The following is a 13,406-nucleotide window of genomic DNA, read 5'->3' on the forward strand; positions in this document are numbered from 1 at the left end:
CATATAGAAACATAAAAGAAGAAAGAGCAATGAAAAGGATCAGCATGTATTTATGTGTGTGTGTGTGTGTATGTGTATGTGTGTGTGTGTGTATTGACTGCATAAACTTTGAGTTTTAATTAATTTATCACATTAAAATGCATAGTAACAAAAATGCAATAAGCAGGAAGCATAAATAGAGCCACGTATGCTGTACAGTTCTAAAATTAGGGAAGAGGCAAAGAAGTAATGTGTGTTATACCAGTTATTTTGTAGTAAGTCAAGAATATATGCTATAATTTCCAGGGCAAGCTACTAAAAGAAAGGCAAACAATATGCAATGAAGAAATTACTAGAAGAGAAAAATATAAATAATTTTTAAAATGTAAATCAAAAAGATGGCCAATGAGGAAGAAAAAGGAACCTAAAATATATATAAATATATCTGCAATTACATTTAAAATATTCTTTTTTAAAAAAGATTTATTTATTTATTTGAAAAAGAGAAAGAGCAAGAGGGGGAGCGAAAGGCAGAGGGAGAGAGAGAGAATCCTTTAGCAGACTCCCTGCTAAGCGGGGCTCCATCCCAGGACCCTGAAATCATGACCTGAGCCAAACTCAAGAGTCAGCCGCTTAATTGACCGAGCCACCCTGGCACCCCAAGATACTCTTCTTAGAAAGACTGTGATTATACGATGGGATAAAGAGTTAAAGTCTTAGAAGAGATATGCTCTAAATATAAGGATCATGGAAGACTGAAGAGAATACAAGAAGATATAACAAGCAAATACTAAGCAAATGAAAGCTAATATAAAGTATACTAAGAGAGAACAAAGAGCCTGAAGGCAAACATTAGTAGTTATAATAAAAAAGGACATTTCCTAATGCTAAAGGTGTCAATCCATCAAGAAGATACCGCGAGCTTAAATCTACATTCAACTCATAAGATAGCTCCCAAATGCATAAAGTAAAACCTGAAACTAAAAGAGAAATAGACATGTCCACAATCTTAGCCAAAGACTGTTAACACAGTCCAAGAATATCAATCAGTAGTTGACAGAACAAGCAGCCAAATAATCAGAAAGGTACAGTCCTTCTGAAGGCCTGAAAAACACAATTAAGATATCTAATCGAATTTTCTCTTCCCTGTCCCTGCTCCTCACATATGCATACCATAGTAACCAAAAAAAAATAACACGGTCTTTCAAGTACAAATAAAACACTTACCAAAACTGACCAAAAAGCCTGGGTCCTAAAGCAAGCCTCAACACATTTCAAACAACCTCAATCATTTGGAGCACAATCTCTGAACACAGAGGAATCAAGCTAAAAATTAGGAACAAAAAGACAGCTTAAAAATCTCTAATTTCTTAGAGATTTTGCAATACATTTTCAAATAACTCATGTATTAAAAAAGAAATCCCAGTATAAATCTGAAAATACTTTCGGCAGAATAATAATGAAGATGAAAAATCTTCATTATTACAATATGTGAGACACAGTTCTATCAGTGCTTACAGAGGAAAACATAGTTCTCTAGGATTTGTTAGGAAAAAGAGAAAGGCTGAAAAGTCAATGACTAATGTAAAAAAAAACCCACTGTCCAAGACGAGAAAAAAAGACAGAAATAAATGACATTTAAAACAACTGTATGTTAAAAATACTTTAACAAACTAAAAAGTTCATTCTTAGAAAGGGTTAATAAAACTGACACACTCTCAGGCGCCTGGGTGGCTCAGTCATTTGAGCGCCTGCCTTCAGCTCAGGGCATGATCCCATAGTCCTGGGATCAAGCCCCGCATCGGGCTCCCTGCTCCACTGGGAGCCTGCTTCTTCCTCTCCCACTCCCCCTGCTTGTGTTCCCTCTCTCTCTGGTTGTCTTTCTGTCAAATAAATAAATAAAATCCTTAAAAAAACAAAAACAAAAAAACTGACACACTCTCAGCAAGACTGAAGAAAAAAAAGACACAAAGTAACAATATAAGGAATGCAAGATAAGATATAAAAGCGTATGAGCAATATAAAGAAAGAGCATATGCACAATGAACTCCAGTAATTTACCAATTGACAGAAAAAATAGAAAAATATGAATCACTCTTTCTCTATTACAGAAATTAAATATTTACTTTAAAAAACTCTCACAAGGTAAACTGGTAAAGTTTTCCAAGTATTTAAAGAAGAAATATACTACTATTACACAAACTTTTCCAGAGAACAAGAAACAACACTTCCCAAACTTGTTTTATAAGGTCAGCATAACTTGTCAGAACCTAACAATGACATTGCAAGAAAAAAAAATTAGACTAATCTCACACACACATACTTGCAAAAATCAAAAATGGAATATGAGCAAATCAAGTGATATATATAAAAAGATTAACACATCACAAATAAGGTGTATTTCAAGAATGGTGCTGTAACATTTGAAAATCAACCAATATAGGATACCACATGAAAGAAAAAAGGAGAGAAAAATACCACAGAATCATCTACATAAACTCAGAAAAACCATTTGATAATTCGATACTGATTCAGGATAAGAAATAGTGGCATTAGAAATAGCAGAAAACTTTTCTATTCTGATAAAGAGGATCTTTTTAAAAAATTCTCAATAAATATAATTAATGATCAATTATCGAATTTTTTTCCTAAAGTTAAGAATGAGACAAAGGATGCCCACTGCCTCCACTTTTATTTAACATTATACTGGAGGTCCTAGCGAATACAATGAAACAAGATAATGTAAAAGTTAAAGGATTTCAAAAACAGTAAGTCACTGTTCACAGACAACATGACTGTTTACATAGGAAATCCAAAATAATCACATATAAACTATTAGAAATCAGTGAATTTTGAAAGTGAATTTTGCAAGATTGCTAGACACTAAGTCAACATTAAAAAAAGTAACTATACTTTTATAAACTTAACAACCACCATATAGAAAATAAAATCTGGGAAAAAACAATGACACTAAAAAAAATCCAATACCTAAAAATAAACAAAATAAGAAATTTGTAAGATCTGTACATTGAAAACCATCAAACATTATGGAAAGAATTAACAAAAACCAAATGTAAGATAACTATATTTATGGATAACAAGACTTAATATTTTAAGATTTCAGTTCTCCCTAAATCAAGCCATACATCTAATAGAAAACAAAAACAAAAACACAAAATCCTAAATTCCAGTAAGGTTTTTTTGTCTGTTTTCTTCGTGAATATTGACACTTGGTTTCATCTGGAAAGAAAAACGGCAAGAACAACCACTCAGTCATGCAGAATATCATGGTAGAGAATTTCTGCCACCAAATATTAAGCTGTAGTAATTAAAACAGTGCAGAACTGAGCAAAGATATAAAATACATAGATGGAACAAAACATAGTTCAGAAACAGCCCCACATGTGTATGATTACTTGATTCATGGCAAAGGCAACCCGTCATGCAATGGAGGAAAGATTGTTCTTAAAACAAACTGTACTGGGTAAACTGAATATTTATCATGAAAACAAATCTTGACCCCAACACCTAAAACCATACAAAAAAATAAATTCCAAATGGATAACAGATCTAAAACATGAAAGGTAAAAAACAACAGAAAGCATAAAAATAATCTTTATGGACTTAAATATTTCTTCAACACAACACCAAGAGCATTAGCCATAAAGAAAAAAAAGAAGGTAAACTGGACATTAAAAAAAAAGACTGAAAAAAATGAAAAGGCAAGCCATGATAGAAGTTATTTGTAATGCACATAATGAACAAAATACAATATATTATATATAGAATGTACACTAATAATTAATAACAAAAAGGCAGTCAGGCAGCCCACAAAACTGAAAAAGAAGTAAACAGGTAAGTCATAAAAGAAGGTATCTAAATGGCCAATAAAAATATGAAAAGGTGATCAACTTCATCAAACATCACAGAAACTTAAAATTAAAATGTTACTTTTGCTCACCCACCAGAACAGCTAAAATGAAAGGGATAAAAACTAGTATTGGTGAATATTTACAGCAGCTGGAACTTTCACACACTGTTAGCAGAGTGTAAATTATAAATTAGTACAACCACTTTAGAAAACTCTATTGCAATTAAAGCTGATCACAGGCATACTCTTTGACTTAGCAACCGTATACCTCAGTTTATACCCAAGTGTTCATGTGTACCAAAGACACATACAAGAGTATTCAAAACAGCACTCTATAATAGTCTCAAGTAGAAAACAACCCAAAAGTCTATTTACAACAGAAAAAATAAGTATATGCATTGTGTTCTATCCACACAATGGAATATTATACATCAATGAAAATGTACCAAATATATCTACATATATACCCACAGGCAACAGTAACATTAATTTCACAAACATAATGTTGCCCAAAGGAACACATGCTGTTCACATAAATTCAACAACAGGGGTAATTAATCTATGTGTCAGAAGTTCAGTTAATGACCTTCCTTCCCTGGGGCACGGAGATAATGTCTGGGAGACAGGACAGAGGGTTTCCGGGGTGGTACCCTGGGATATGCTGGCTACATGGCCATGTACTTTTTGCAATAATTCACTTAGCCACACTTAGAATTTGTGTGCTTTTCTTTATGTTATACTTTAATACAAAATGTACTTTTTAAATGGAAATGCATTACGCCAAGAAGGACAAACACAAGGTTTCACCAGAAACTCCCAAGTGAAGTCAAGTGAAAGCTTCCAAGTAGAAGTGAAGTGAGGTGAAGCAACTCTTAAGTGCATGATAGTGTCACCCCCCCAAGATTTTTCATTCACTGTTCTAATGACTTGAAGTGTGATTTTTATCTTAGTAGCTCAAAAAATCCAATTATTAAAAATTCTATTTGCTATCACCTCCTTCAGTATTGCTCCCTAAACTACCCCAACCAGAGGTCAGTAGCTCCTTCCATAAACTCCCCCATCACCTAAGCTTACCGTCTATCTGCCATATAGTTAAATCTCTTCTGTAGGCTATATGTTTTTAATGAGTTTCCAGTACTTAACACAGTCTCTCTCTGATATAGTAAGTATTCAAATTTGGATGAATAAATGACATAAATTCTCTTCTGCAGAGAAACCTTTTTTTCCCATTTTAATGCAAGAATAATGAAACTTTTGACTCAGAATCCACAAATTCAAAATGACAAATTATGTCTGTGCCTCAAACCTGAAAAATGCATTGCCTCTTCTGTATCTTTTCTGCATTCTTTGCCAAAATCATCTGAGAAGAAATTCAGACACCCTTGCCCCATCTGGCAGCTTGGTAAGAAGATGACTTAGGTAAATTCAACATATCAACAGGCTAATTCTAGTTTCTAAGTTATAGTGGCAGGCTCCATCTTTAAATAAGATCATTTCCTTAACTTAAAAAGTTCCATTACACAGTCACTTACATATTCCTAGTTCGTTTTTCTCTCTTAACATGTGGGGTCTTTTCCACTGGCAGATCCAGTGTATCTATGCTGAATTTAAACATGACTCTCTATGGAATAATGAGAGTTCAGGGAATGTTATATGCTTTGCCAGTTCTCTGCTTTTATGTTATTCCCTTAATAAACCCTATTTTACATTTATATTGCATGCATTCACGAAGCAGGTCCCCCATGCCTCCCCTACCTGTCACAGTCCTCAGATTTATGAAGGGACATTTACTTGCAACCTTGCTTAGAATAATTCCTTTGGAATGATGGAATGGTTATTTTATCACTCTCCCTTATTTTATCAACCTTCATAAAGCATCATACTGTGTGAGCCTCACACTTTAGCTAAAGAATTTTCATGAGATGAAACAAGAATTCTCTTCATTTAGGTCCACTGACAACTCCAATCACTTCCACTAACTTCTCTACCAGCTACTCAGCTGAGTTTTGTCTCTAATTATACCCATATTACCAGGTGAATTACTACACAGACTCTGCAGAATATATCTTTTATTACTGTTCTATTCCTGGTAAGCTTCCAGAAACCATCTTTTCTGGAAATTTCTCCTGAAAGGCAAACTTTCCAGAAACAGCATCTCCCCCTCCTGCATATGCTGTGACTACTACTTTATTTACGATATTCTATGAAACTATTTTTCCTTCTTTCCTTTAAACCAAGGGCTTGGCAAACTTTTTCTTAAAGGGCCAAAGAAAAAAGATTTTAGGCCTATGGGCTATACAGTGTCCAGGACAACTACTCAATTATGCTGTTATAATGTGAAATCAGCCACAGACAATATGTAAACAAATGCACATGGCAGTACTCTAACAATGTTTTATTTATAAAAACAGCCAGCCTGCCCATGGACCACAGTTTGCCAATCCCTGCTCTAAACTCTTAAAACTCCTGGTCTTCAAATATCAGTATTATAATTATCTTGAATTTGTAAGGGTTTATTGACATTGGTGTTGAAAATTAAGTTCAATATATTTTATCAATTAAAACTGAGATCAATACGTCAATGTTCTAGGAGTACTTGTGATAATATGAGTTATAAAAAAAATTCTCATTATTTGTTGGTTAACAGGAAAATTTAAGTGACTAAAACACATTCACTGATGACTGTAGTTAACTTAGGTACTATCTAATTATGAAAACAGAGGTGATAATTTACAAGAATAATTAAAATATTAAAAACTAACAAACATAATCAAATGAACAGAAGACTAAGTATATTATGATAAATTGACACAATGGACAGTAGTAGTGGGACTATAGTGATCTTTTCCCCTATGTTTTCTATAATTAACATCTATGATTTCCATAATAAGAAAAAAAGTTTCTTTAAACCACACGATGACAAGTGTTTGTTAAAATTTTTTATTTAGTTTGAAAAAAAAATTTAGACTTGAAATTAAATTTAAGAAAAATTCAACCATTCTATCCTATGCTCCTCTTCTAAAAATATATATTTACACCAAAATAAGTAAGTTAAAATTTTCATTTACCTGTCGGTTCCTTTCATCCATTATGCGTGTGATTTGAATTTTCTTCCGCCCCATTTTCAGTCACCTTTCCTTCCTTATATTCCAAATATTGAATTCAAAATTAATTTTCTTCAATACCCTAATGCATCGTACACAGCTTCTATTATTTCAGCTTCTAGTCCAAGGGCTACAGCTGAAATTTTCTACAAGATCTAAAAGAAAACACAAATTAGAAAATTTAAGTTCTATAAGTTTGCAAATCATGAAGATGTTATACAAATTTCAAACCTGCTTCTATGCTGCACACAGGCAGCCTTATTAGTTGAAATTCCTGGTTATATAAAATTGGTAGTTAAGTTGAAGCTTTGTTAACTTTACCCTTAAAATATCTCTTGAATCTTTTTGTGCCTCTAGGTCTGGCTGAAAGAGTGCAATTACAACCTTTGAGTTTTTCTCAATGCATATAATAATAGCAACAACAAGAGCCAATGCTTATTGGGATTTTTCTATGTGCCAAGCACTTTTCTATGTACCTGATATATCTTAACTCATTCAATCCAAACTGCGATCACTTTGGTTATAATTATCATCTCCATTTCATAAATAAGGATACTGAGGCAGAGAGATGCTAAATAATATGTCCAAGGTAACTCACACAGTAAAGGGCAGAGCTTGGAATATGAACTCAGGGACTCTAGCTCCAGAACTTCTCCTCTTTAATATTATAGAGTATCCTTGAAAGCTTCTGATGCCCTCCATGTCAAAAGATGAACTAATAATCTGGGTAGCCCCGATCTGCCTTTACAAACTATTCCTGCAAACCGCCCTAGCCACCACCAAAATTACTGTCAATCCACAAAGGCACCATATGATTTCATAACAACGTCCACTTAAATGAAATACTGTTCCTTTTAGACATTTAATAAAATCTTCCTTATCAATCAAGATTGACTTCCCCCTGATAGAGTAAACCATAACACCTTAAATTTTGTGGCTATATGTATAAAAAATTCTAAATCCATTTTCCTCTGAGACTGTTAATACTTTAAGAACAGGATTTTTTTATTCTATTTATCTCTGTAATTCAATGACTGGCAATGATATAATTGTCATGTTCTGAATGACTGTTGTATCAAAGACCTAGTGTTTTCAAAACCTATAATAAAATATTTACAAGGGAATGGAAGACAAATACTAAAACATAATAATAAATTCTCAGGGGACTTTTATCAAGTATTTTTAATATTGTGCACGTATAGCCATAAACTTAAAAAGTACTATGCAAATCCATGTTTGATTAAATCTGGCTTTTGCTCAAAAGCAGTGAGTTTTTCAATTCTTATCACTACCATCATTACTATAAGCATGGCATTTCTTACATATCTTCCCTCTATTCTTTCATTTCTTTATTCATACAAACATTAACTGAACAGCTATTAACAATTAACCTATTAATTGATAACTACTTGCAAAAAATATACTTCTGAACACTGAACTAGGCACAAAGGGTAAAATGTTCAAAAAAAGGTGGGGGATGATTTCTGTCCTCATACCATTCATAGTTTAGTAGGGGAAAACAGACATTAATCAAACTATAATACAAATGAGTCTGTACAAATTAAAATTAGGAAGTTCATTTATCTGACCTAAATTCATAAGTTAGGGAAGGCTTCCTTAGGAATATACCTCATACCCAAAGCTGAGTATGACGGTGTACATTCTAGGCAGAGAGAATAGCATGTGCATGGAAGCAGGAAACATTAGACAAACTGTAGGATGGCAAGTCAACTGGTGGGAACCAATCAAACAAACAGCTGCGCTGCAGAATGAGACTGCAATATAAACCAACAGAAGTCAGCTTATTCAAATCATGTTCCCTAATAGATCACATTGCATTCAATTCCCATTATAAAAACTTGCACTGTAGTAGGCAAGATAAATATTCATATATTTCAATACTAATGCCTATAGGGTATACGTATGGTATTCTCTTTTATAATCTGAAAAATTCTGAATGCTAGACCATATCTGAGCATTTTGCTTTTGACAATGGTTTAGTAGGTTACTTCAACCTTCTTTTTTCTTTTTTTAAGATTTATTTATTTATTTATTTTAGAGACAGGGTGAAAGAGCACAAGCGAGCACAAGTGGGGGGAGGGAGAGCAGGAGCGAATCTTCAAGCAGACTCCAAACTGAGCACAGAGCCTGACAGGGTGCTCAATCCCACAACCAATGAGATTACAACCTGAGCCAAAAACAAGAGTTAGATGCTTAACTGACTGAGCCACCCAGGAGCCCCAAACCAACCTTCTTCTAAGAATGAGAAAACAACAAGAAAAGTAATCTATTCAAAACCACTGGAGAACTTTCAAGACAGAATTGAAGGACTGAGATCTGGAAGAAACAGGTGAGACCACACTTCAGACTAATTTTCCCCCTAGTCATCAGTAAGTAGATTCTTAAAATATTGGCTGAGCCCCACCTCACGTTTCCCGCTCTGCAGGGAGTCCACTTCTCCCTCTTCCCCTCCATCTGCCCCTCCACCCACTCAAGTTCTCTCTCTCTCTCCCACTCTCTCTCAAATAAATAAGATTTTAAAATATATATATTAAAAAAAAAAGCATTGGCTGAGAGTCTGAGAAGCTAAGCAGAGCTTTCAAAAGATCTATGGGTAGGACACAAAAATAGATTCAAGGCCTGCCAAAGAATAGAACCAGTAAACACACCAAGAATCGGGAGGGAATCCAAAGGACTATATCCTAGGTACAAAGGTAAACTAGAAATAGACCAGGCCAACAAGAAGGAAAGTATATCTTCAGATCATCTCAATCCCTGATTAGGTTAAGATAATCTGGGCTATCTAGTGTCATTAACCTTGCTGCATACCAGTAAAAACTTCTGAAAAGATTTTAGCAAAAGTAAATCTTACCAGCAAAAGATAACATCATCTAGAAATTCAAATGATCTTATCATTTTTATACAAAATGCCTAAAAATAAAAAATAACCAGTCAAGACCTGACGGAAAACTAAGATTTTAAAATGGTAATACAATCGGAACCATAGTAGATCCAGGTAATCGTGTTATCAGAAAAGAACTTTAAAATAAGTTAATGTGTTCAAAGAATTAATAAACAAAGACTACTAGCAGACAATGCTAAAGGTATGGAAAACACAGAATTAAAAAATACAATTTTGAAAACAGAAAATAAAAAATTGATGAGTTTAACAATAGGTTAGAACACAACAAAGAAAGAATCAATGACCCAGAAGATAGGAAAGAAGAAAATACTTACACTGACGCACCAAAAGACACAAATGGGGAAATACAGAAAACAGTGTGAAAAAATTATGACACATGGATCCAAACTACATGTAACTGGAGTCCCCGAAAGGCAGGAGAGAAAGATTTCAAGACATACACAGTTAAAAACTTTTTAAAAACTTGCCAGTGACATCAAGCCACAGATTCAAGATCTACAAACTCCCAAGCAAAACAAATACAAAGAAAACCACAACCTAAAGCATATCAAAGTAAAGAGGGGGGATAGAGGGAAAGAGAGAGACTGCCACAGAGACATAGACAGCCACAGATAGATCTTAAAAGTAGTCAAAAAAAGAAAGATTAACTTTAAAAATAGTAAGATTTATAGTTGACTTTTTCACGTAAGTAATGAAAGTCAGAAGACAATGAAATGATATCCTCAAAGTGCCAAGAGTGGGAGAAATGCCAAACTAAGATTCTGTATCTGGCAAGTAATACTCTTCAGGAAAAAGAAAAAAAAAAAAAAAAGGCAAAACAGACATTTGTAGTCAAATAGAAACAAAGAATTTAACACCAAAAACACTGAAAGGACTTCTCCAAGTAGAAAGAAAAAAGGATCCTACACACAGCTTGGATACTGCACCAAAAAGTAAGTAAGCAAGCACATAAATAAATAAGAACAATGTAACTCTAAGTGAATACTGACTAAATAAAATAACAATACATTATAGAATTTAAAATACTACATTGCATAACAACAACAGTATAATACAGTAGTAAATGAAGTTAAAGTGTTCTAAAACCCTTTCATTTAATGGGAAATAGAAAAAGTACTTTTTTACTTTTCGGACTTCAATTAAGTCAGAGATGCATGTAAGAATAGTAAAAGTACATAGTAAGTACAAGCTAATGGAGGGGGAATAATGAATTAATAACCCAAATTGTATTTTTAAAAAAACCAATTTGATGATTACAGAAGTACATCTTAAATATGAGTATACAGAAAGAATGAAAGTAACATGGAGAACAATATACTGTGTAGAACACAAATCAAAAGAAAGTTGTGTAGCTATACTTTATCACAGTACATTTTAATGCATGAGATAAATACATGGATAGAGGTACAGCAGGACACTTCATTACAGTAAAAGTTCAATTCACCAGAAAGATCTAGCAATTCTAAATCTGAATACACCTAATAACACTTAAAGTTAGGAATCTGTTCCTGAAAATCAGATATTCTGTGCAAAACCCTAAGTAGGACCTTATTTTCCATTATTTTAAATAGCAAAAATTATGTTACATATAAACTCATAATCCCCAATCATTTTAAAAAACTTAACTGAAATACAGCGAATGTCCATTTATAATAGAAAAGTATCATGGTTGGGATATAAAATACTACATGACTTCATATGCAGTAACTTTCTCACTGGCTTTGTTTCTTTCTCCATGATTAAACACTTTCTGTGTTGAACACTTTTTGTGCTTTCTACAAATCTAAACAAAATTAAGGGCCAAATACAAAAGGCAATTAGAAACTTATTCAAGACAAACACATACGGCTGATAACAGCTCAAAGGCTTATAATATGGTAACCTCTTTCTTACGGCCAGCAGCAACAGAGACCCACATTCCCTCTGTTAACAGCACATGCTTCAAAAATGTCTACAGGTGATTCTAATGTTCTACAAATTGATTTGAAATTTAATTTGTGACTTTTCCCACACATCAGTTTGTTAAAATATTGTATTGAATTCTGCAGATGTAAGAACATACTTTTTTCAAAGTTTTAATTTATTTATTTGAGAGAGAGAGCAGGGTGGGGAGAAGGCGGAGGCAGAGAGAATCTCAAGCAAACCCCGCTGAGCACAGAGCTCGACATGGGGCTCAATCTCACAACCCTGAGATGATGACCCGAGCAGAAATCAAGAGTCGGACACTTAACCGACTGAGCCACCCAGGTGCCCCAAAAACATACTTTTTCCAAATAAACTTCAGCCAGTACCAAGGGAAGTAAGTGAAGACCACAATTCTAGCAAGTTGATTTTTTTTTTTTTTTTAAAGATTTTATTTATTTATTTGACAGAGACAGCCAGCTAGAGACGGAACACAAGCAGGGGGAGTGGGAGAGGAAGAAGCAGGCTCATAGCGGAGGAGCCTGATGTGGGGCTCGATCCCATAACGCCGGGATCACGCCCTGAGCCGAAGGCAGACGCTTAACCGCTGTGCCACCCAGGCGCCCCAGCAAGTTGATTTTAACACAGCTTTCTCATTAACTAATGGAACAAGGACACCAAAACAAGGAATAGTCCAGAAGAAACAGAAAAAGATTTGAACTTTACAATTAACAGCCTGACATACAGAACACTACACCTAACAAGAGCAGAAAATACATTCTTCGTAAGTGCATAAAAATGTTTGCCAAAAGTTACCACATGCTAGATCATACACTGCTAACAAATTTCAAAGGACAGACATGTTTCTCTGACCTCCAGTGAATTAAGCTATGAATTAATAACAATATAATTAGAAAATGCTTACATTGTGAAATTAAGCAATAAACTTCTGATTAACCCAGGGGTCAAAGAAGAAATCACAGTCAAAATTAGAAAAGACTTTGAATGGAACACTATTAAAATTACATCATATCAAAATTTATGGGATGCAGCTAACAACATGCATAAGAGGTAAATTTATAGCTTTAAAATAGGTATATGGAGGACAGGACAAAAACCAATCTTCTAAGCAACCATCTGAAAGGGTTATAAAAAGAATAAATTAAACCTGAGACAGTACAAATGAAGAAATAAAAGAGAATAAAGTAATGAAACGGAAAACGTACAACAGAGATTAACTAACCAAAAGTTAGTTCTTTGGAGGGAATAATAAAACTAGCAAGTCCCTGGAAAAAAGTAATACCGGAAGGAAAAAAAAGAAATCAAAAACATATCTGGCCCCAAAGGTCTTATATTTAAAAATATGAACTTGTTTTTTATAATATGTCCTATATTTATCTCAAGAAGATTAATGCAAATAACCAACAAAAATCTAAAAGTAAATTATATCAAACTAAACTGGCAGGTTTAACTCTTTAACCACTACTACCCATATTTCCAGCTCAAACACTCTAATTAACATAATTATAACACTCTTTAGATCCCATTAAGTCCTACAATTTAATGACACCTACCACCTTTTCACTGTCCCTCACCCAGTTTGTCTCTCTTTATCCAATTAAATTTT

General features: G+C 33.8%; 1 protein-coding gene across 10 annotated transcripts in view; it reads right to left on the bottom strand.

The window, feature by feature from the left end:
- MEF2A (myocyte enhancer factor 2A) overlaps positions 1–13,406 on the bottom strand; it is a 164,948-nt gene that overhangs the window by 88,021 nt on the left and 63,521 nt on the right. For all 10 annotated transcript variants that reach the window (XM_040642702.1, XM_040642706.1, XM_040642703.1 and 7 more), the window contains one exon: positions 6,919–7,109. In XM_040642702.1, coding sequence (XP_040498636.1) covers positions 6,919–6,972 — 54 coding nt within the window. In that variant the 5' untranslated portion in view covers positions 6,973–7,109. The remainder of the gene's footprint in view (positions 1–6,918; positions 7,110–13,406) is intronic.

The sequence above is a fragment of the Ursus maritimus genome, unplaced genomic scaffold (genome assembly GCF_017311325.1).
Source record: "Ursus maritimus isolate PB19 unplaced genomic scaffold, ASM1731132v1 scaffold_27, whole genome shotgun sequence".
NCBI lineage: Eukaryota > Metazoa > Chordata > Mammalia > Carnivora > Ursidae > Ursus > Ursus maritimus.